The sequence below is a fragment of the Leucoraja erinacea genome, chromosome 29 (genome assembly GCF_028641065.1).
Source record: "Leucoraja erinacea ecotype New England chromosome 29, Leri_hhj_1, whole genome shotgun sequence".
NCBI lineage: Eukaryota > Metazoa > Chordata > Chondrichthyes > Rajiformes > Rajidae > Leucoraja > Leucoraja erinaceus.
Genome location: NC_073405.1, coordinates 9,806,240 through 9,832,100, shown reverse-complemented (window position 1 = coordinate 9,832,100; position 25,861 = coordinate 9,806,240). Strand labels below are relative to the sequence as shown.

Sequence of the window (25,861 nt, the reverse complement as noted above, 5' to 3'; positions counted from 1 at the left end):
TATTGTCTGCATGTGAGCATCAGCCCACAACTCCATTTAATATTCTCCATTTTGTCTCAAGCCCCATAAGAAAGTCTGTTTTAACTCATGCCAACAACACAATCCATCACACAGCCCAGACTGCCCAGCATTGACTCCATCTACACTTCACACTGCCTCAGAAAAGCAGTCAAATAAATCAAAAACATGTCCCACCCCAGTCATTCCTCCTTCTCCCCACTCCTGTCGGGCAGCAAAAATGGAAGCTTGAAAACTCAGCGGGTCAGGCAGCATCTGCGGAGAACATGGATAACTGAAATTTCAGGGTGGGACCCTTTTTCAAACTCTCCTATCCATGTTTTCCAGAGATGCTGCCTGACCCTGCTGAGTTACTCCAGCACTTTGATACTTACTCGGTGATGGCTGGATGTGGCTCTGCTTCCTGGACTGAGGTGCAGCTTGGCTCCATCAGTTTGTTCTTCAACTCTTTGATCAGAAAAAACAAGGCTGGAGTCATCCTTGTGAAGCGTTTCTCATCAAAGCCAAACAGCAACGACTGGAGCTCATCTCTCCTCATTAGAGCACCTGCGTAACTCATTAAATGGGAGCAAATTCACTTCATTATCAGCAGCATGAATAATTATTTACTAATGAACAATAACACTGAATGAGCACATCTATAAATCTGTGGATCTGGGCCTTGGAGTCTACATCTACAACTGGCTTCTAAACTTCTTGACTGCCTGACCTCAGTCTAAGTTAACTTAGTTTCGAGATACAGTCGGAAACAGGCCCTTCGGCCCCCCAAGTCCGCGACGACCAACGATCCCCGCACACTAACACTATCCTACACATAGTAGGGACAATTTACATTTATACCTAGTCAATTAACCTACAAACCTGTACGTCTTTGGAGTGTGGGAGGAAACCAGAAACCCACAGGAACTGATCCAGAGTCCATAGAAGATTGGAAAATGATCACCAATGCATCCACGATTTATTGGACCACCTCCTTGAGTACTTTGGGATGCAAACCATCAGGCCCTGGGGATTTATCTGTCTTCAGTCCCTACAGTTTACCTTGCACCATTCCTGACTTATGTGAATTTCCTTCAGTTCCTCCCTCACGCTAGATCCTCAGTCCCCTAGTATTTCTGGGAGATTGTTTGTGTCTTCCTCAGTGAAGACAGAACCAAAGAAGTTGTTTAATTGGTCACCTGTTTCTGACTGTAAGGGACCTACATTTGCCTTCACTAATCTTTTCCTCTTCACATATCTAAAGAAGCTTTTACAGTCAGTTTTGTAAATTCCCCGCAAGCTATCTTTCATGCTCTATTTTCCCTCTCGTAAATAACCCCTTTGTCCTCCTCTGTTGAATTCTAAATTTCTCCCAGTCCTCCAGTTTGCTGCTTCCTCTGGCCAATTTATCTGCATCTTCCTTGGATTTAACACTATCCCTAATTTCCCTCGTTAGCCGGTTGAGCCTCCTTCCCCGTTTTATTTTTACGCCAGATAGTGATGAACAATTGTTGTAATTCATCCAAGGGATCTTTAAATCTCTGCCATTGCATATCCACCGTCAACCCTTTAAGTACAATATGCCAGTCTATCCTAGCCAATTCCCGTCTCATACCATCAAAGTCGCCTTTGTTGTTGTAGCTCCGAGACAGTGGAACAGCATCCCTCTTCCCATCAGAACTGGCCTCTGCATCGACTCTTTTAAGTCGTGACTTAAAACTCATCTTTAATCTTTACTCTCAAGCCTTTCTTGACGTCCTCTGAGGGAGGGCTATATGTATGTATTTATGTATGTACTTAATCTACGAACCACTGTTGTATAACGTTTGTACCTCCACCAATGTAAAGCACTTTGGTCAACGAGAGTTGTTTTTTAAATGTGCTATAGAAATAAAAGTGACTTAACTTGGCCTTTCTTTAAGATCAGGGCCCTTGTCTTTGATGGGATAACATGCAAACAAAAGATTTTCACTGCTTCTCGGTCCAAGTGATAACAAAAAACCTAAACCTTAAGTTAAAGGCTGGCTAGGACATCTCACATATTCACAAAGAACTCAGATCTCCATGTAAGAACATATTCGGCAAGTTTCCACTCTGTGGCTGCATGCATTGGCAAACAGATCACCTTGACGTGATCTTGCAACAACTTCTATTGGAACCGGATAAGTGAGACAAACAAGTACGTTTTAAGTTGCAGAGGGGGTGGGGAGGGTTGGATGAGACAAAGGGAATATTTTTAAAAATTTATGTCTTTGAGGTGTGGCCCATGGTTGCCGTGGTAACGGGCCTTTGGTGAAGCCATCTGCTTAAAATAAATTAACAAAGGGCTGTGGGAAAGCACAGGCGGAGGAACCCGTGGTAAGGGTGGAGATGTGGGAAATGGCCAGCACGTCAGACTGTGCTAAAGGAGAGAGAAAAGTATCACAGATGGATTAGTTACAGCAGAAATGGCCAGTTCTGAGTCAGAGAGAGGAAGCATGTTGCCTGAACAAAAGTGCTGGAGGAATTCACAGAACATTGTGGACCTAAGGACCAGTTCCTGTGTTGTACTGTTGTACAACACAGGAACTGGTCCTTAGGTCCACAATGTCTGTGCAGAACCATAGTATCAAGTTAAACTCATCTCTCTGCCTGCACGTGATCCATATCGCTCCATTCCTGGCATATCCATGTGCCAATCTAAACAGTCTTAAACGCCACTATCGTATCTGCCTTCTCTACCACCCTTGGCACCCACCACACTGTGTGAAAATACATGCTCCGCACATCTCTTTAAAATTTTCTTCCCCTCACCTTAGAGCTATGCACTCTATTCTTTGACATTCCCACTTTGGGAAAACTCGGCAGAGAAACTTCAATTGCCAACAGTTGTTTGGTTCAGTATTAAGTTCCAATGGCCACAATGTACCCAGAAGACAAGGATCGTAAGTTAATATGTGATAGGAACAGAATAAGGCCATTCGGCCCATCAAGTCGGCTGCCGCAGCCGACTTGATGGGCTGAATGGCCTTATTCTGTTCCTGTCACATACTGCGCCATTCAATCATGGCTGGTCTATATTTTCCTCTCATCTCCATTCTCCTGCCTTCTCCCCATAACCCCCGACACCCATACTAATCAAGAATCTATCTACCTCTGCCTTTATAATATCCATTGACTTGGCCTCCACAGCCTGCAATGAATTCCACAGATTCACCACCCTCTGACTAAAGAAATTCCTCCTCAATTGCTTTACAAAGGTACGTTACTTTTCTTCGCAGGCTCTGACCTGTGGTCCTGGACTCTCCCAGTAGTGGAAACATCTTCCCCACATCCACTCTATCCAGGCCTTTCACTATTGAGGTGTTGTTCTCAAGTTTATGTTGCCCTTTATTGTAACTGGATTGGAGGTTGTGGACAGATAGTGGGAATGGGAATAGAATGGAGAAGGCAATCAGAAGCTCAGAGTCGTTGTTGTTGACGGAGTGGCTATGCCCCACAAAGCGGACATCAATCTGCATTTGTTTTCTCCAACATAGAGAAAGCCGCATTGTGAGCGTTGAATGCAGGACCCTAGATTGGAAGAGTTGCAGAGGCTTTGGAGAGGGTTCGGAAGAGATTTACCAGACTGCTGCCTGGATTAGAAGGTATTAGCTACAAGGAGAGGCTGGACAACATTGGATTGTTTTCTCTGGATGGACGTTGTGGAGTGACCCGAGAGAGGCATAGATAGAGTAGACTGGCAGGGCTTTGACACCTCTCCTCTCCTTATCTGACTTCTTCCCTGCAGCCGTATGGCTATTAAACACTACAACCTCATATAAGCTCTGAACTACAATGGACTATTATTATTGTTTGTTTTTTGAGTATGTATATATATATATATATATATATATATATATATATATATATATATATATATATATATATATATATATATATATATAATACAATACAGGATAAATATATATGTGTGTGTGCTTATGAGTATACGTGTGTATATATACACACTGAACTTTTCCCCCCCTCTCATTTATCATATTGTTCACAGTGTACTATGTTTACATATTGTGTTGTGCTGCAGCAAGTAAGAATTCCAATGTTCTATCTGGGACATATGACAATAAAACACTCTTGACTCTTTTGTCTACTTTCCACTTACTCCGCCCATCTGGCAATCACCATGTCCCATAACGTCACCTGTCTGTTCCCTCCACAGATGTTGCCCGTCCTGTTGAGTTCCTCCAGCACTTTGTGTTTCGCTCACGATTACAACATAGAAAATAGGTGCAGGAGGAGGCCATTCGGCCCTTCGATTTGCAGTTCGTTGTGTCTCCAGATTATAATTTGTGCTATTTTCCGCTTCTCACATCCTTGCCAACTCACGGCCTGCGCAGCCTCTTTGCATTTTCTTCCCAACTCATTTGACATTCTTTAGCAAAGGAAACATTATCCTTGGTGTCCTCCCCATAAGCTATTGTAAACAGCTGAGGCCCCAAGCACTGATCTTTGCTGCACTCCACTGGTTAGCATCTGCTAACAGAACATTTTATGGTAACCATCAAAAAAATAAAGAAAACATTCAGCAATTTAGGCAGCAAATGTGGAGGAAAGGAAAGAGTCGGTGATTTGCTGGGTTTACTTTGCACTAAACGTTATTCCCTTATCGTGTATCTATACACTGTAAATTATGGCTCGAATGAAATCACGTGTCGTCTGTCCGCTGACTGGATAGCACGCAACAAAAGATTTGTGGATGTCTCGTAGCGGCTCGTACAAGTAAAAAGCACCACTTTTCTTCATCACAAGTATTTTTTTACTCGTGGACAATTTTTGCAGGGATGAAAAAATGTCACGAGTTTACCGGATATCCCGAGTACCTACCGTTGGCATTACGAGCCGCTACGAGACATCCACGAACTCCTATGGACCCGCTACGGACATTCTCCGAGTTCAGATCAGGGGAAAACTCGGGAAAACTCTTGAATTACCTCGGACAGTGGGACAGGGGCTTAAGTAATTAGGAGTAGAATCATTACGTAGAAGAGTACAGCCTGTTAACAGGCCCTTCGGGTAAAATATATTTTATGCCCTCTACAGTTTGATTTATGAAGTTTGTGTTTTTGAAATAACGCACCTGTTCATTTAATACTAAAGACTGATTCACGCGCTCTTATTTTTTAAATAATGTGCTCAGATTTACACCTGGCAGCTTAGTCGAGTATATGGGGTGGAAGATTGCAACCTTCACATGGTCCACCCTGTTTCGACAAATGGAATTAACCTGGCGTGCACAAACAGAAGATCAAACAGAACAAGCTGCCTTACAACTTTAGGCTGTGCATGCCATACACAAGAAGAGAAGAAGTCGAGTATATGTTTAATTTACACGTATTTGAATTAAGCACTGCTTTTCAAGGACAGAACCCTTGAATAGAACGGGAGGTGCCTGTACTTGAGAATTAAGGGACTGAAGTTTAGGGGTAACATGAGGGGGGAACTTCTTTACTCAGAGAGTGGTAAGAAGAGCTTCCAGTGAAGGGTGGAGGCAGGTTCGTTTTTATCATTTAAAAATAAATTGGATAGTTATATGGATGGGAAGGGAATGGAGGGTTATGGTCTAAGCGCAGGTATATCTAGGGGAGATTATGTGTTCGGCACGGACTAGAAGGGTCGAGATGGCCTGTTTCCGTGCTGTTTCACTGTTAATATTACATAGGACATAGAACCGTACAGCACAGGGACAGATCCATCGGCCCACAATGTCCGTACTAAACACGATGCCAAGTTAATTAAATCTCCTCTCCTCTGATGCACATCACTCCATTCCCTGTAGAATCCACACACCCATCTAAAAGCATCTGAGATGTCACTATTCATTATCCCTGGCAGCATGTTCCAGGCACCCTCCACCCTCTGTGTAAAACACTTGCCCTGCACATTGCCTCTAAACTTTAGATTTCTCACCTAAAAACCTCCCACCTTCAAGCTAAACCCTCTTGCTTTTGACTCTTCCACCCTGGGAAACAAGGTTCTGATTGTCTATCCTATCTATGGGTCTACTAATTTTATATACTTCTATCAGTCCTCCCTTCAGCCTCCAATGTTGCAGAAAAAGCAATCCAACTTTGTCCAGCCTCTCCTCATAGCGAATAGCCTTAAATCCTGGTAGATCAAAATCAACGTGTCCACAATCTATCCAGGCTACAACATTTATGATGTGTAGGAAAGAACTGCAGATGCTGGTTTAAATCTAAGGGAGACACAAAATGCTGGAGTAACTCAGCAGGACAGGCAGCAGCTCTGGGGAGAAGGAATGCGGGAACCTTCTTCAATCTTCATCACCCATTCCTTCTCTCCAGAGATGCTGCCTGTTGCTCTGAGTTCCTCCAGCATTTTGTGTCTACCTGCAACATTTATAAGCTGTTTTGTAACTAATATATTACTCTCACATCTATCTTTCTCCATTCCCATCAATTTCTTGCAATCCTTGGCTATATTCCAATCCTCAATGCTGACAATGTCAACTCTTCATCTTCTCCAGAGAAGTTGCCCGACCTGATTTACTCCAGCTCCTTTTTTTGTAAGCCAGCATCTGCAGTTCCTAGTTTCAACATCGCAAGCCTCAGCTTTCATCTGATAATATTCTGAACTTTCCTTCTTAGCCACAGCTTGACCCCTTTTTCTGTGCGAGATGTTAATATCGAGGGAACAACAAGCATTTTTTTTTTGCATGATAAATGATTAAAATCAATGGTATATGATCATATCGTGTGAATGCACTTCCAGCAAAGCACTAATGACAAGGTTCGCTTAAAACAGACGCATGCTGTTTGTCAGCTTTTGCGTGAGACTGCCACCAAGCGCTGTAAATATTGAATATTTCAAGAGGAAATGAAGAATGAGCTCCAAATGTTTGGATGGATAAATCCACCTTCTGTATCCAAGGACTGGGATTATTTTGGCTTTAGTCTCTAATTTGTATGGAACAATTTGGATTGCCTGGGGTGGGTTGGGGGAGGGGCACAGAAGGAGGGGAGGGGGTGGGGGGGGGGGGGGGGGGGGGGGGGGGGGTGGGGAAACAGGGGGGCTGTTACTTAAATTGGAAAATTCATTAATATGGACTATGTAGGATGCATCACATCACACCATTTTCACCATGTCATGACCCATGCAATTTATTACAGGAATCGCTAAAGGTAAAACAACATTGATCGGATGCATTTGCAGATTTGTACCCAGTCCGGGAAGAGACCTGGACACTTTCCTGACAGTTTTCTGCCAGTTTTCGTGACTCCTGTTCAAGTCAAGGTTATGGTCATATGCACAAGTACTGGGAATTTGGGGGAATCAAGAACCAGAGGTCATAGGTTAAAGGTGAGGGGGGGTGGGTGAGATTTAAGCGCAAGTGCACATAGAAAATAGGTGCAGGAGTAGGCACTTCGAGCCTGCACTGCCATTCAATATGATCATGGCTGATCATCCAACTCAGTATCCCGTACCTGCCTTCTCTCCATACCCCCTGATCCCTTTAGCCACAAGGGCCACATCTAACTCCCTCTTAAATATAGCCAATGAACTGGCCTCAACTACCTTCTGTGGCAAGTGCAAGCGCTCAAATGCAGTGAGGTACAGATACGATGAAAATATTATTCAACAGCACATAGACTCAGTCAACACACAAAACCATAGAGGCATAGAGTTATACATTGTGGAAACAGGCCCCACAGCCCAACTTGACCATGTCAGAAGAATCATCGAGTCATGCAGCGTGAAAACAGGCCCTGCAGACCAACTTGTTCATGACGACTAACATGCCTCATTGACACTAGTCCCACCTGCCTGCAATTGGCCCATATCACTCCAAACCTATCTTATCCATGTACCTGTCTAAATGTTTTTTTAAATGTTGCGATAGTACCTGCCTCAACTACCTCCACCGGTGATGAAGCCGAATTTTAGTTAAAAATATAAGAAGATATTAAATTGGCTTCTGGGCTAGCTTACAGCTTATATTTAGTCTCAAATTAGGCTTGCCTTAGGTTGCGGGTGTGTGAGATAATAAATCCTATAACATTGTCTCCCAAGTGACAGGAAAAGAGAAGGAGCTAGTCAAATCTTTGAAGTGAGATGCCATAAAGCAAATGACCAATGTTTATGGGGGAGGAGGCGATAGAGGAAGAGAGACATAGTTGGTCACATCTTTGAAGCAAGAGGCAATAAAGCAGATGGCCTATGTTTATGAGGGACCAAGTGACAAAGAAGATATACAATGTTTTTAGTATATCTTGTACCATGTAAACAAAAGGTTTGATGTGATGCATTCTGTGGAAACCTTTTCCTGTACCTCTGACCATGACTAATGTATGTGGAATGTGCTAAGGGGACAAAAAAACCCTATTTAATGCAATGTAATTCTGTTGTTAAGAGAAGAGGACCGAGGACAGTTGAGTGTCTACATTGGTCACTTAGCTGGAATTCTCGCTCCCTTCCATCGGCCGATGTTAAGTAAAGTTTTGAACTGGTCTACCAAACAGTTTGTGTGGTGTCTGTTTATTAAGAAGCGAACCTGGTTTAGTAGTTAAGATAAGTAGCTTTTTCACCGGCTGCTCGTTCCATACACCCACCACAAAAGTTGCCCCTCAAGTTCCAATTAAATCTTTCCCCCCTCACCTTAAACCTACAGTATGTCCTCTGGTTCTTGATTCCCCTAAATTCTGTAAATATTCTGCGCACAGTTAAAAGAAAAAAAATGTTCAAGGAAAGACATGAGTGCTAAACGCAACCAGAAAGACAAGACCTTGGTACTGTAAGTGGTAATATATAATAAACAAACTTGTAATAAAATAATAACCATGAAACTTGCAACAAAATAAAATGCCCCCAGTCCTTTGTGCAACCAAAGATAGCCCATAGAAGTGTATTGTTGAGGTTAGTGTTGTGTGGTGTTCAAGAACCTGATGGTGGTTGGGAAGAAGTCACCCCAGTCAGGCGACTCTCTGCATGCTAGTCCCAGAAGTAGATTTGCAATCATTCATTACACTCGCTCCACTCATTTAAACCTCTATTCCCTTTATCCAGTATCTGTACACTGTGGACGGCTTAATCCTAATCATGTATAATCTTTCTGCTGACTGGATAGCATTCAACAAAAAAATATTTTCACTGTACCTCGGCACACGTGATAATAAACTAAATTAATGAAGCTATCCTTGAAGCTGGTGGTCAGAGTTTGCAGACTCCTGTCCCTTCTTCCCGATGGTAGGAGTGAAATAAGGACTGTAGCCAAGGTGGTCTGGGTCTTTGATGATTCTGGCTGCCTTTTTGAGGTAGCACCTCCTATAGATACCTTTGACTTGCAGTCCCATGTCATACGTGGCCCTGGCAAACCACTATAAGAGATCTCATTGCACATCTGTTGTTTTGTCTGGGAAAAGTCATTTCAAAGTTTGGTACACGGGGCTTTCACACAACTGAGCACAAACAGCGATAAGTGTCACATCATTTTTCAAAGATAACTGTATGCCAAATGGATTGCGTTCAAAATATATCAAAGAACAATGTTACTTTGGGTTTGTTTTCTATTAATACCCAGAATAAACTGTTCAGGCACTTTCCACAGCTGCTGATAACACCAGACACCGCTGTGGAACTAAATCTGAAACGTCTGTAGGCGTTCTGGCCAGAACAAAGCGAGGGATCTCACACATTCGAGAAGGGAATGGTGCAATGGACGTTAAACAGCAAGACGAGTATTTTAATTAAGTGCAGAGGCGATGAGGAACCATTTTGGTTGGACAGGTGGATGCGAATGGCCGTTAGATTGGGAGAGAGTTTAGATTAGAGTTACTGTGAAAACAGACCCTTCGGCTAACCAAGTCTGCATAGATCATGATCACCTGTACACTAGTCTATTCTACACACTCAGGGCAATTTGCAGAGGCCAATTAACCTACAGATCTGTACGTCTTTGGAATGTGGCAGGAAACCGGAACACCGGGAGTAAATCCATGCAGTCACAGGGAGAACGTACAAACTCCATACAGACAGCACTCTTAGTCAGGATCGAACCTGGGTCTCTGGCGCTGTAAGGCAGCAATTCTACCTCTGCACCACTATATAGAGGGTATAGAGAAGAGATTATTGGATAAAATGGAGGGCAGAGGGAACTGATGCACAATTAGATATGATGCACTCGATGAATTGGGGAACACTAGTTACATTACTAATTGGTTATAACGCATTTTCAATCTGAAACTAGAGAACTTTGGAAATTGACAGGCAGAAAAATAGCTGTTCAAGAAAAAACTGCTTCCATGTTGCATCCCTGCAGTATTCAGCCTCTGAAGAACGCAGCTGCCACTTTCTGCATGGGTGCCCCTTGCAATTGCTTCTATTGACACTTAACAGAACATAGAACAGTGCAGCATAGGGACATTTGGCCCACAACATCCAATATCAAATGTGATGCTAAGTTACACTGATCTCCTCAGCCGGCACATAATCCATATCCCTCCATTCTCTGCATTTCCATGCTCCTATCTAAACCTCTTAAACACCACCATCGTATCTGCCTCCACCACTACCCCTGACAGCCCATTCCAGGCACCCATCACCCTCTGTGCAAAGAACTTGCCCCACTGATCTCCTTTAAACTTTATCAATCTCACCTCAAGGCTGATCGCCTATTATGCCACTCTACTAAATAATGTAACATATAACCTCTGTCCTTTTAGCTTGCCGTAACAAACCTAACATTACAGTTATTAAAAAGACCTTAATTTCTGAAAGTCTTGCAAGGAAAACCGTTATTGCAAGTCCGAAATACTCAGTTCAGTTTATTTTATTGTCACGTGTACCGAGGTACAGTGAAAAGCTTGTTGTTGCGTGCTAACCAGTCAGCAGAAAGACAATACATGATCACCATCGATCCGTTTACAGGGTATAGATACATGATAAGGGAATAACGTTTAGTGCAAGGTTAAGCCAGCAAGGATAGTCCAAGGGACATCAGAGGTAATTAGTAGTTCGGCACTGCTCTCTGGTTGTGGTAGGATGGATACAGTTGCCTGATAACAGCTGGGAAGAAACTGTCCATGAATCTGGTGGTGTGTGTCTTACCACTAACCCCCTTTTCCTTAATGACCACAGGTGTTTTTCTAAAATGATTTTCTATAACACAAAGTTTCTTAGGAAAGCAATTATAACATTATGCCAGATCTGAAATTGAAGCTGTAGTTAATAAAGAAATCAACGCAGATCTGATCAAGATGTAGACAGAGGGTCTAGACAGAGGGTCTAGTCATAGTCACACACTCAAAAAACAGGTCCTTCAGCCCAACTTACCCACAATGACCAACTCCCTGCATTTGGCCCATAACCTTTCCTACCTACGTACCTGTCCAAGTGTCCTTTATAGTACCTGCCTCAACTACTCCACCACCATATACTCCACCACCCTCTGAATGAGTTTTTTTTAAATATTCTCTTTTATTGCTTTATTTAATTTTATAGTTTTTTTTGTTACATTATGTCATGCAAGAATTTTTGGGCATTAGTTTTATTCAACTAATGTTAATTTAGCTTATTATCACGTGTATGGAGGTACAGTGAAAAGCTATTTCGATGCGTGCTATCCAGTTGGCAGGAAGACTATACATGATTACAATCAAGCCATCCACAGATGTACAGATTACAGGATAAAGGGAATAACGTTTCGTGCAAGATGGAGTCCAGTAACTGATTACAGATAGTTTGAAGGTCTCCAGTGAGGTAGCTGGTAGGTCAGGACCGCTATCTAGTTGGTGAGAGGATGGTTATGTTGCCTGATAACAGCCGTGAAAAAACGTTCAAATTATTGGAGCATAACAATGGGTTGGCAGAAACAAATAACTCACCATTTGAGTGACGTCTGATGTTTAGAGATACATCAATACACAGCAGCCCTTCTTCACATTTGCCAGCCACTCCTCGAATGCTCAGAATGACGTATTTTGTCTCTTCATTAAAGCAAACAGACTGAAACAGGCAAATTCAATGTTATGGCTCAGCTAGAGTACATTCTTCCCAATATTCACCCCAAATGTCATAACATCATATAATTTAATTGGTTCTGTAAAGCCATTGTTAAGACATAGGCAATATTGACAGCAAAGAATTAATATAAAGCAGGAAAAAAAGTCCGAAAAATCAAGAGACAAGAATTAAGAGCGGCACAGTTGCGCAGCTGGTAGTGCTGCTGCCTCATAGCGCCAGAAACCCGGGTTCGATCCCGACCTCAGGCGTTGTCTATGTGGAGTTTTCACGTTCTCTCTCTGACAGCTTACGTTTGCTCTGTTTACCTCCCACTTCCAAAAGACATGCGCGTTTTCAGATTAATTGGCCTCTGTAAAATGACCCCAGTGTGTAGGGAGTTCCAACAAAAGTGGGATAACACAGAATGGGGGAATGGATGGACTCGGTGGGCCAAAGGGCCTGCATATTCAAACTAAACTAAAAGCTATCTTCTAATCTTCATCACTGCTCTGTAATTGTTCATGTACAAAGCAAATGATGCCTATTTTTTGGAATGAAGTTATTTGGAATGAAGTTAATTACAGGATTTATTACAGGGTTGAAAGGACTTGAGGGCCTGAGCTACAGGGTCAGACTTTATCCCTTAGAGCGTAGGAGGTTGAGGAGTAATCTTATCGAGGTACATAAAATCATAAGGGGAATATATAGGGTGAATGCACAGAGTCTTTTCCCCAGAGGGCATAGATTCAATAGGAACCCAAGAGGCAATTTTGTTCACATTTTGTGGGTATATGGAACAAGGTGCCAGATGGGATAGTTGAGGCGGGTACTACAACAGCATTTAAAAGATATTTGGACAGGTACATGGAGAGGAAAAGTTTAGATGGATATGGGCCAAAAGCAGGCAGGTAGGGCAAGCATAGACAGGTCTCTGGCAGTGAGAGGGAGCAACTCTACTACTGCCCAGCTGTGCCACCCACTCGTACATTATATTTTCAGTTCACTGACCCGTGCCCCCTTCCACCTCCATTTTCGGTCATAAGGTCATGTGATAGGAGCAGAATTAGGCCATTCGGCCCATCAAGTTGACTCCACCATTCAATCATGGCTGATCTATCTCTCCCTCCTAACCCCATCTCCCTCCTCATCCCTCTGGCTTTGCATCTCACTCCTCTGCTCTCCTTACCCGATACCCTTTTGTCTTCTTTTCATTTCAAGCCTTTGTCACTTACTCCACCAAACTGATAGTCAAACCCTCCTCACCTGTATCCACCCATCACTCGCCAGGCCATTCTAACATCTGTACAGGGGACAAATTATATCGTTGTCCACAAGGCGTTAATAAGAAAATAAAGACGGCAGTGAGATGACAGTAATATCAAAATGTGCGACTTTCTCTCCCCGTTGGTAACTAAAAGACATTTGAGACGCAAGGTTTATTTCTGTTTGAAGTTACAGCTTTGTGGCTTAGTATTAGAAACCTGATGGGATTTGTGACCTTATTCCCCCTATAGTGAAAGGCAATTCAAATCTGGATTGAATGCAAGTGAATTAAATGAGATTTAAAAATAATATCTCGAGTGTGGACTACATTCCGAATGCAGGCTGCATGGTAGCCTGGATGGGAGCTATAAATAAATCTACAGCAGCTGCTCCCTAACGTAAGCGGCTTGGGAAAAGATACCGGGAGCAATAGATATAAATATCTCAAAAGAAGATTGAGTGCCTGAGAAAATAAAGATTAAAAAAACACACACAAAGTGCAGGGGTAACTCAGTGGGTCAGGCAGCATTTCTAGAGGACATGGATAGGTAGCGTTTTGGTTCGGGACCCTTTCGTTTTAGTTTAGAGATTGAATTGATTTGAGTTGAATACATTTTATTAGCCAAATATGTATACAGTACATACAAGGAATTTGCCTTGATGCTTTGCTCGCAAGTAACAACATGATATACAGTAGACAATTAAAAATAAAACATTATAATTCAAACATGTGAAGAATGAAATGAAATACCAGGGCACGAGGCTACAGACTTTTGGCTGTTGAGTAGAGCTACTGCTCGTGGGGGAAAAAAAGCTGTTTTTATGTCGGGCTGTGGCAGCTTTGACAGTCCGGAGTTGCCTTTCAGAGGGAAGTGATTCGAAGAGTTTGTGGCCAGGGTGAGAGGGGTCAGAGATGATCTTACACACTCGCTTCCTGGCCCTTGCAGTGTACAGTTCGTCAATGGGGGGGGGGGAAGGTTGCAGCCAACAACCTTCTTGGCTGATCGAATGATGCGCTGCAGCCTCCGGATGTCGTGCTTGGTGGCTGAGCCAAACCAGACCATGATGGAGAAGGTGAGGACAGACTCTATGATGGCAGTATAATTGCCTGTGGCAGATTGAGTTTCTTCAGCTGCCGCAGGAAGTACATCCTCTGTTGTGCCTTTTTCACTGTTGATGGTGGCCTCCCATTTAAGGTCCCTGGAGATGATGGTTCTATGAAACTTAAATGACTCCACAGATGTGATTGTGGTGTTGTTGATGGTGAGTGGGGGGAGGGGGAGCTCTCCTAAAGATACAGCATGGAAGTGGGCCCTTCAGCCCACCAAGTCCATGCTGACCATCCATTCACACTGGTTCTATGTTATCCTACTTTCACATCAATCCCTACCCATGGGGCAAATTACAGAGGCCAATTAAACCGACAGGCCCGCACGCCTTGGGAGGAAGTCAGAGCACTTGGAAGAAACCCACACCATCACAGGGAGAACGTGCAAACTCCACGCAGACAGGTGAAGGATCGAACCTGGGTCTTTGGCGCTGTCAGGCAGCAGCTCTATCAGCTGCGCCACTGTGCCGCCTTTCTTCAGACTATGAAGATACTGCCTGAACAACTGTGTTGCACCAGCGATCTATTCTATGCAATATACCAGCATCTTGCGTCTTCAAAATTCAAAGAAGGTCAGTAATAATCTGTTCATTTTTACCTTTATTTAGGGAAGAGGCCCCGGAATAAACTGCGCTAAAACTAATTTTGATGGAAAAACAAACATATTGCAATTCGGAAGCTACACCATGAAAAGAATTAGCATCCTGGTTTAGCCACCATTTTAATTATCAACCATTAAGCAACCATTAAGAATTAGCAACCATTTTAACTCTTCTTCTCAATACCAACTGTGCCTCCTCCATTGTCAGAGTGAGGCAACATGCAAACTGGAGGAACAGCAATTCATATTCCACTTGGGTAGCTTTCAACCCAATGGTATGAGCATTGAATGCTCCAATTTTAGTTAGCCAACCAACAATGCTTTGCCCCTCCCCATCCCCTTCCACCTACATCCTTTCAAACCTCTTCTCTCCTCATCTCACATCCTTATATCTTTTCATCTCTGACCCTTGTCCATCCATCTCGCCTGTCTCTTAAAAATAGCAGAGTCAGGGGATATGGGGAGAAGGCAGGAGCGGGGTACTGATTGGGAATGATTAGCCATGATCACATTGAATGGCGGTGCTGGCTCGAAGGGCCGAATGGCCTACTCCTGCACCTATTGTCTATTGTCTATCCACCTATCACTTGTCAGATTTTGTCCCACCCCGAACTCTCCTCCAGCATTCTGCCTCCCTATCCAATCAGTCTGAAGAAGGGTCCCGACCTGAAACGTCGCCTGTCCATGTTCTCCAGAGATACAGTCTGATTCACTGAGTTACTCCAGCCGAGTTATCTTTTTTGGCATCATTTTTTGATTGCAAGCTTTTAGTACTATTTTATGTATTTTGTATTTTCAATTATTTAATTTAGGTACAATAATAAAAAGACAATCACCTGATGTTTCTCCAAATGGACTTCATGGAATCGGAATACATTTTCATTTTCAAAGATATCTCCTTGGCTTGGTCCAATATAAAACACCAGCAGAGACATCTCTGATTCCTCTATCAGCCGAAGAAGGTTCCTTTCTGATGCCATCTTAAATTGGAGCTGCAGGTTGTATCCTTTCCAGTTTACTGTTTGGAAAAGGAAAGAGGGGTTAAGAGTTTTAGTTTAGCCTAGAGATGCAGCGTGGAAACAGGCCCTTCAGCCCGCAAGTGCGGTATTTATCAGAGATACGGCAAAGGTTCATGTTGGCACAGTGGTACAGCTGGTACAACTACTGCCTCACAGCACCAGAGAACTGGCTTTGATCCTGACCCCGGGTGCTGTCTGCGTGTATAAGGTTCGCACCTCCTCTCCATAACCGCGTGGGTTTCCTCCAAATGTTTTGTTTTTTAGTTTTATAGATACAACCCGGAAACAGGCCCTTCGGCCCACCGAGTCCGCACCAACCAGCGATCCCTGTACATTAACAATACCCTACATACACTAGTGACAATTTACACATACACCAAGTAAGTAAGTAAGTAAGTAAGTTTATTGGCCAAGTATTCACATACAAGGAATTTGCCTTGGTGCTCCGCCCACGTAACAACATGGCATACATTGACAGTTATGAATGATTCAGAAAACACTAAACATTAATAATAATAAAACATTAATGATAAAACACCATTGCTCAAGCATGTCAACCAACAAAATACCAGATCAAGCCAATTAACCTACATACTCGCACGTCTTTGGAGTGTGGGAAGAAACCGAAGATCTCGGAGAAAACCCACGCAGTCACGGGGAGAACAAACAAACTCCGTACAGGCAGCACCTGTAGTCGGGATCGAACCCGGGTCTCCGGCGCTGCAAGCACTGTTACGCAGCAACTATACCGCAGCGCCACCGTGGCTGCCCAAGCGTTCCCCATTCCTCCCACTTCCCAAAAACGTGCAGGTTTAAAGGTTAATTGACCTCTGCAAAATTGTCCCTAACATGCGAGAAAGGGTGACAACATAGAGCTAGTGTGAACACAGAGTTAAAATGATGAAAAGGATATTCCGCACTCTGTCTCTTCCCCTTTGTTCTATCCAATTTATTTAAATGTGACTCGGTTATTTCTATGTATAGTATTATCTGATCTGTTTGGAAAGCATGAAAAACACTGTACCTAAGTAAACGTGATAATAATAACAGACAAAACCTTAACCTAAAATTGTGGTTAAAAAAATTAATCACCTTTAGCAACATAGAACTGTGCAATATAGGAACAGGCCCGTCAACCCACTGTGTCTATGTCAAACATGATGCCAAGATAAACTAATCTCCTCTGCTTGCAAGTGACTCCCTGCATATTCATGTCCCTACCTAAAAGCCTCTTAAATATATCTATTGCATCTGCCTCCACCAATATCCTTGGCAGCACGTTCCAGGCACCCAACACTCTCTCTATATAATGGCTTGTCTCAAACATCTCCTTTAATCTTTGCCCCTCTCACCTTAAAGCTATGCCCTCTAGTATTTGACATTACATCTTACATTGCACTACACCTTTCAGTGTACAGTAGGTATATTGCCATGAATTTGGCACCTTTGTTTGTCGTGTATATAGGCATACCTTAGAGAATTGAGTATACTACGCGATATACCTTTTGATACATATTAATACGTACTGGTATTGAATCTTTTCTGCCTACAATGAAGGCGCTCTCCCCCTTCCCCTCTCCCTCTCCGTCTTCTCCTCCCCCCCCCCCCCCCCCCCCTCTCTCTCTCTCTCTCCCTCCTTCCCTTTAATTTGCCTTTGGAAGCCACAGCACTTAAGAAGCCTCAGATTCTATATTTAAATGAGAAATGTAATAAATGTCTATCTTTTGGTATAATTAACAGCCAATTAGCAACTTGTTAATATATGATTTAATACAAATGATTTATCAGAATGATACTTTATATTTTTTTAAATAAACTATACAAATAAATAAAATAATAGATAATAAATAAAATAAACAGACAAATAAAATAACATCCCACTTCTGCTCTGAGTAAATGCAAAATGTTTGAGCTGTGAATTAAGATGAAGACCATTCAGTTCTCATCCCAAAATATATTTATTTGTCAAAGATATAGCAGCAGTACTAAGAGAAGATTTGTGTGGGCCGCAATTACACTTCAAAGACGTCAGGTCAGATGTCATATTATTGCTGCACACGATTGCTAATAAGGTCGGCAGTAATTGTCATTTCCCAACTGCCCTGAAGAAGGCGCTGGTGAGCAGCTTCTTGGAATCGTTTTGCATCCGAGGGTTACAGCCCAGTGAAGATGAAGGACATATTTTAAAGAGGGTACTTTTGAAAAATAAAATTCTGGTGATGGAATTTCAATGCACTAGCTATACTTGTCCTTTTTCAAGGTTGATAGGTATGGAGGTGCTGCTTTGTATCTTATGAACAGTAGATACTGTCATCACAGTGCTTGCGGTAGAGGAAGCGAATGTTTATGCTGGTGGATGGAACAGCAGGCAAGCAGATTGTTTTATCCTGGGTTGTTGAGACTCTTGACCGTTGTCATCCGGGCAAGTAGAGAGTGTTCCATCACACCCCTATACCTTATAGTTGGTTGACGGACTTTGGGCATTCAAGGGGCAATTCACCAATCAACACATATCCAGCCTTTGATCTGCTCCTGAGGCCACAGCAGCAATAGCACATGGAACAGTACAGCACAAGAAAAGGCCCTTCGGCCCACAGTATCCATGCAGAACATGATGCCGTTAAACTAATCTGCTCTGCCGAAACCCTTCTTCAGGGTGTTTAGTCTTATCGGATGGCTAATAATAATAATAATAACACTTTATTGGTAGAGCACTTTGCACCACTGTTGAGTGCTGTTTTTCATGGTATATTACACGACCCACCGCTTAAAATGTCAGTTTTCATAATATTAAACAATTATTATAAAAGCACTAAAAGTTACAAATCTCAAGCAGGGTCAAAAGCCATTTGCACAAAGTGTTTTTTGGTTTTACTTTGACAGTGCTGCCTGTTGATGTGCAACAGCAGACCTGTTGAGCAGCAACAGAGAAGGCTCTATCCCCTCTGTCCGCTTAGACCTCGGTACCTCCAGGAGCAGTGATAGGATCTCTATTTCAAGATTGTGATTCCCCACTGCTTCAATGGTCACTTGCATTATTATTTGCTGGCCAATAACAAATATGCACAAAGTCTTTTGTTATGCACATTAATCAGACCTGTTGAGAAACTGTTCCTTACAGAAGTAACATCTCATTTCAAGATTTAAGCTTTGTCACTTGCAGTTTGTGGTACCTATAGAAAGCACAATCAAACATCCCAAGTGTAGTGTGTACTTGAGAGCAGTACACTAGTTAGTACTCTTGTCGGTAGTTAGTACTTGTCGGTGCCACTAGGTAAACATGTTGAAGGCAAATAACTAGTCAACAACTGATCAAGTCTGTTTAAGAAAGAACTGCAGATGCTGGAACAATCGAAGGTAGACAAAAAATGCTGGAGAAACTCAGCGGGTGAGGCAGCGTCTTTGGAGAGAAGGAATAGGAATAGAGAAGGAAGGGTCTCGACCTGAAACGTCGCCTATTCCTTCTCTCCATAGATGCGGCCTCAGCCGCTGAGTTTCTCCAACTGATCAAGTCTACCAGTCTTAGAGCAAAACTTAACGAAGGATGCGTTAACATTTCTGTAACGCATAGTTGACAAAACCGAGTATAGAAAGGGTGGCACAGTGGCATAGGTGGTAGAGCTGCTGCCTCACAGTGCTAAAGACCGTGGTTCGATCCTAACATCAGGTGCTGTCAGAGTCACACAGCATGGAAACTGGCCGTTCTGTCCAACTTGGCCATTTCGACAAGGAAGACCATCTACACTACTCTCACCTGCCCGCATTTGTCTTGTATCCCTATAAACCTTTCCTATCCGTGTACCTGTCCAAATGTCTTTTAAATGTTGTTATAGTACCTGCCTCAATTGCCTCTGTTTCGATATACCAATCACTTTCTGTGTGGAAAAAGTTGCCCCTCAGGTTCTATAAAATCTTTCCCCTCACACCTTAAGGCTATGGCCTCTGGTTCTTGATTCCCCAAGTCTGGGTAAAAGACTCTGTGCACCTACCTAATGACCTCATACACTTATCACCCCTCATCCTCCCGTGCTCCAAGTAATACACGCCTTGTCTGTCTGCCTATCCTCTCCCGATAGCTCAGGTCCTCAAGTCCTGGCAACATCCTCATAAATCTTCTCTGGACTCTTTCCAGCTTAATGACATCTTTCCCATAACAGGGTGACCAAAACTGAACAAAATACTCCAAATGTGGTTTCACCAATGCCTTGTACAATGTAACATAACATCCCAACTTCTACACTCAATACCCTGACTGATGAAGGCCAATGTACTAAAAGCCTTCTTGACCACCCTATCTACCTGTGATGACAATTTCAAGGAACCATGCACCCGCAAACCTAGATCCCTCTGCTCTACATCACACCCCAGAGCCCTGCCATTCACTGTGAAGGTCCTGTCCTGGTTTGACTCCTCAAGATGCAACATCTCGCACTTATCTGCATTAAATTCCATTAACCATTCCTCAACCCACTTGCCTAACTGATCAAGACCCGGTTATAATTTGTGATAACTATCTTCATTCCTATCTTCATTCCATCTGATTGTATACCACCTACTTTAATGTCGCCTGCAAACTTACTAATCATGCCTTACACTTTCTCATCCAAAACATTGATATAGATGACAAGCTGCAATGGGCCCAGCACTGATCCCTGAGGCACACCATTAGTCACAGGCCTCCAGACCGAAAAAACGACCTTCCACCCTCACCCTCCTATCCTGCCATGAAGCCAATTTTCTATCTAACCGGCCATCTCTCTCTGAACCCCACATGATCTAACATTGCAGAGCAGCCTACCTTACGGAACCTTATCAAATGCCTTGCTGTCTGTGTGGAATTTGCACGTTCTCCCTGTGACCGTGTGGGTTTCCTCTGGGTACTCTGGTTTCCACCCACATCCCAAAGACATGCGGGTTTATAGGTTAAATGGCCTCTATAAATTGCCCCTAGTGTGTAAGGAATGTATGAGAAAGTGTGTGAACTAGTGTGAATGTGTGATTGATGGTCAGCATGGACCTGGTGGGCCGAAGGGCCTATTTTGATGCCGTATCTCCAAATTAAACGAAACTAAAAATCTCTAAACTAAAATGATGTCAATTCACATATCTTCCTAGAATCACATCTCTTCCTAAATACAAGAGAGTTTTAGCATTATGTGGATAAACAATAGATATGAAATTCAAAATAAGCCGAGGACAAATATAGCTGTTAGACATGCCTTGAACGTAGCCAATACTACTACAGCTGCACAACTAAAACATTATCTGAAAAAAAGTTCCTCGACAGTCACAAAATGCACGCAAAGAATTGGATCTCGTGAATGGTTGTCCAGTCTTTAGGCAGAGAAATGGTGACCCTCTATAAGACTGGTGGACGGCTAATAGTTCTGTGTAATAACTCAGCTGGAGCTCTGAGAGTGAACCAGAGCTAGCTGCTGGTGCAAGTCTTGTTGTTGCTTCATTACTGAATTGCCCTTTCACCTCCTGTCTGACGGACCCATAAAGGCCACAACAACTGTCTGCTGAACATGGATGTAATAACTGGTTACGCTTCTAAATCCACCCTTTGTTAAGATCTGGATGAGTGAAGTATTCACCTCTGAGCTTTACAATGCAACGAAGATGGACCGCATGAAGAATGGTCCCAACCCGAAACATCGCCTGTCCATTCCCTCCACTGATGCTGCCTGAGCCGCTGAATTCCACCAGCAATTTGTGCTTTACACAACATCAAATTGGTTTAGTTTGAGTTTAGTTCATTGTCATTTGTCCCGAAGTGTAGCAACCTTTAGCTAGGGTCTTGAAGTAAATTAGACCTTTCAGCAAAGTTCACATTTTTTCAACAAATGAGATAGGAAAGTGTAAAATGAAACTGGATAAAAGTTAAGAGTTTTTGTTCCAATAAATAAAACTCTGAAAGATCTCAAGTGATTCACCCAGTTTATTTCTATAACCCATTCTCTTCCCATGTCATTCACTCATCATATAGTCCTGAGTCCATTCATGTCATCCTTCAGTTAAAGTAATCAAACTAAAACACGATAGAGCAGAGTAGAAATATTCAAGTACTCAAAGCTTACATTTTTTTTAATGTAGAAATCCCTTGCACTACCCACTGGACTGGGAAAGATTTAATTTAAACACTGAGTGGGAATCAGATAGGAAGTAATACAATAATTAAATCACATTGCATTTGGTAACATGAGGCGATTTTCTCTTCATAGGATCACACCAGTCATAAAGTCATACATGGTAACATGGTATTTGGCCCACGGTTCTTCACTGACCATCAAGCACCCATTTACACTCAATCCCATATTATTTCCCCCAGATTCTATCATTCATCTACATACTAGGGACATCGTGCAGTGGCCTTACAAACTATACCCCTTTGGGATGTGGGAAGGAACCAGAACATTTTCTCTCACAGGCTCATGGACTCTAACCTGATTCTCCCCACCTGCTGTCTACATTAGGGTGTAATTTGCGGAGGCCAGTTAACCTACCAACCAACATTTCTTCCGGATGTTGGAGGAGGCTAGAGCTCCCCGAGAAAACCCACACAGTTACAGGAAGAATATGCAAACTCCACCCAAAGAATGTTGATGGTCAGGATTGATCCCAAGCTGCTGGAACCGTGAGATGCCACTGTGCCACCTATCTTTAACAACGCCTAATATGCGTTCCAACTGAATCTTGCAGCACTGTAATATAGATTGAAGGTGCTTACAACCGCATTTGATCTAGTTCAAATTCAATACAGCATAAAACTCATTATTTTGTTCCCTTCTAATTTTATTTTACTTTTTGTGTTAATGAAAAGCATTATTATGAGTTTGGACTATATATCCTAGAGTAAACTCAGAACTTATTGTCCGTTAATTAGTATCATTATTAATTGTTAAAAAAAAAATATTGGAAGACAATTTTTATTTTCAGTGGAATAAGTTTTTTTTTTTCTTACCTTCAGAAAGATGCAGAACCATCAGCCTCACCATTTCTGCAGCAGATTTTAAATGAAATGCCAAATTTCTCAGAAGGAGGAGAGCACTGTGCCTTTGCTTTGCACCAGAACAGATCCCAAACGTGGCCGCATGGCTGTCATTGTACAAAGCCACATCTTCAATGAAACGGCGTTCATATCCAGTCGTGGCACCGATCACTTCCAGGTAATTCATGCTTTGCTCATCACTTTGCAGCCTGCACACTGGCTCTTTAAAAGCACTCGGACTTCTTGGCGGAGACCTCGTATCCCACTCTTCACGTAGGTTTGCGTTTGCTGGTTCTCCGTCAGAAGAGAGCTTGCTCTGGGTAATTTTACTGTCCTCGCTTGATGGTTGTAACAATCTTGCTCCTGCTCCTGGTGCAGAGAGAGAGTCCGTGTCACACGTTGACATGCTATCAGCAGAGCAGTTTTCTTGTGCTTCAGCCAAATGCAAGTTAGAAAAACCATTTGACTGGATGGTGGCCGATTCTACCACATTTTCATCCACTTCCCCGATGTTCTGCTCCACTGGAAGCGCGCAAATTAACAAAAAGAGAAAAGGAGAGACAAAAAAAGTTGAGACAGCTTCCATGATTGATCTGGCTTTGTCGAGGACTGAAGGAATGCAATGCAAGTGTTGGCTTTGTCTTTGTAAAGATAAGCCTTGTTGATTGTGTTACATTAAAGCTGGTGAAGGAGTGTTTCGTAGATATTTATAGAACAAAAGCAGACCTTGTATTTTCTTTCATGGATATCATACAATGGCAAATGTGCCAAAAAGCTCTGGATCAACATTCTTTTTTGTGCTACAAGTTTAGCTGCATCAAAATCCTGTTACCTTGAAATGGTGGGATGAAGAAGGAAACTGGTGATGAGATTTGTATTTATTTTAATTGTTATCTAAGGAGCAAACTTAAGACTCAATAACATTATGCCAAGACTTTACTATAAACATCCTAATAAAAAATACACATGTATTGAACAAGTCAAACAAGTTTTTGATTTATTTTTTCCCCACACATAATGATCAGAACCATGTTATCAGAATGAGACACAAAAATGCTGGAGTAACTCAGCAGGTCAGGCAGTATCTCTGCAGGACTTGGATAGGCCCCATTTCAGGTTGGGACCCTTATTCAGACTTATCATAATGTTATTTTAATACACAAATAGGGGACACTGTAGCAGAATAAATTACAGAACCAATGAGAAGAGTCCTTGACTATTGATCTGAAGACATGAATATAAATATCACCAATTTATAGATATAATTCTATATAATTTATAATTATATAGTTTGTGGTCATTTTCATAATTTCCTAAAGATATAAGACCAGAATTAGGCCATTCGCTCCATCGAGTCTACAATCATGAAAACTATATTTTTCCTCTCAATCCCATTCTCCTGCCTTCTCCCCATAACATTTGATGCCCTTACTAATCAAGAACCTATCAATCTCTGCTTTGAAAATACCCGAATTTACCCAAAAAACAACCTTGACAGCCGTCTGTGTCAATGAATTCCACGGATTCACCACCCTCTGGGTAAAGAAATTCCTCATCTCCTTTCCACAGGTACATCATTTTATTACATAGAAAATAGGTGCAGGAGGAGGCCATTTGGCCATTCATTGTGATCATGGCTGATCATCCACGATCAGTAACCTGTGCCTGCCTTGATTCCGCTAGCCCCTAGAGCTCTATCTAAATCTCTTTTAAATTCATCCAGTGAATTGGCCTCTACTGCCTTCTGTGGCAGAGAATTCCACAAATTCACAACTCTCTGGGTGAAAAAAGTTTATTCTCAGCTCAGTTTTAAATGGCTTCCCTTTAATTCTTAGACTGTGGCCCCTGGTTCTGGACTCTCCCAACATTGGGAGCATTTTTCCTGCATCTAGCTTGTCCATTCTTTTTATAACATTATATGTTTCTATAAGATCCCCTCTCATCCTTCTAAATTCCAGTGAATACAAGCCCAGTCCAATCTTTCCTCATATGACAGTCCCGCCATCCCGGAGGGTAACCCCGTGAACCTTTGCTGCACTGCCTCAATAGCAAGGATGTCCTTCCTCAAATTAGGAGACCAAAACTGCACACAATAATCCAGTTGTGGCTTCACCAGGGCCCTGTACAACTGCAGAAGGACCTCTTTACTCCTATACTCAAATCCTCTCGTTATGAAGACCAACATGCCATTAGCTTTCTTCACTGCCTGCTGTACCTGCATGTTTACTTTCAGTGACTGGTGTACAAGGACACCCAGGTCTCATTGCACTTCCCTTTTTCCTAATCTGACACCATTGTGATCATAATCTGCCTCCTTGTTCTTGCTGCCAAAGTGGATAACCTCACACTTATGTACATTATGCTGCATCTGCCATGCATCTCTCCACTCACCCAACCTGTCCAAGTCACCCTGCAACCTCCTAGCATCCTCTTCGCAGTTCACACTGCCACCCAGCTTTGTGTCATCTGCAAATTTGCTAGTGTTACTTTTAATCCCATCATCCAAATCATTAATCAAACGTCACCTATTTCCTTCGCTCCATAGATGCTGCTGCACCCGCTGAGTTTCTCCAGCATTTTTGTGTACCATCCAAATCATTAATATATCTATATATTACTAAAAGTCTGATCTTGACCGCTTTTGGCCCGCTGTGCTGAGATTTCCGAGAGAATGCCGCCACCTACGGCCGTCATTTTTGGCCACCTCGCTCGGAACCCTCCTCCGCCTTCAGGGACCAGAGGATATTTCCCACCGATGAAAAATCAGAGAGATGTTAATGATTTTTTTAAATTCGCCATTCTCTCTGCTGCCCCCGCTGACGGCAGGGGGGAGGGACTATAAAACCCGGAAGTGTAGTCCCTCACTCAGTCTCTGCCAGACCCAGGAA

General features: G+C 42.6%; 1 protein-coding gene across 1 annotated transcript in view; it reads right to left on the bottom strand.

Annotated features, from left to right (window-relative positions):
• amh (anti-Mullerian hormone) overlaps positions 1–24,961 on the bottom strand; it is a 28,120-nt gene extending 3,159 nt beyond the window's left edge. Inside the window, exons 1-4 of the mRNA XM_055658563.1 lie at positions 22,947–24,961; positions 15,800–15,981; positions 11,874–11,994; positions 393–564 (exon numbers count right to left, since the gene is read on the bottom strand). Coding sequence (XP_055514538.1) covers positions 393–564; positions 11,874–11,994; positions 15,800–15,981; positions 22,947–23,559 — 1,088 coding nt within the window. The 5' untranslated portion in view covers positions 23,560–24,961. The remainder of the gene's footprint in view (positions 1–392; positions 565–11,873; positions 11,995–15,799; positions 15,982–22,946) is intronic.
• Between the last annotated feature and the right edge of the window lie 900 nt (positions 24,962–25,861).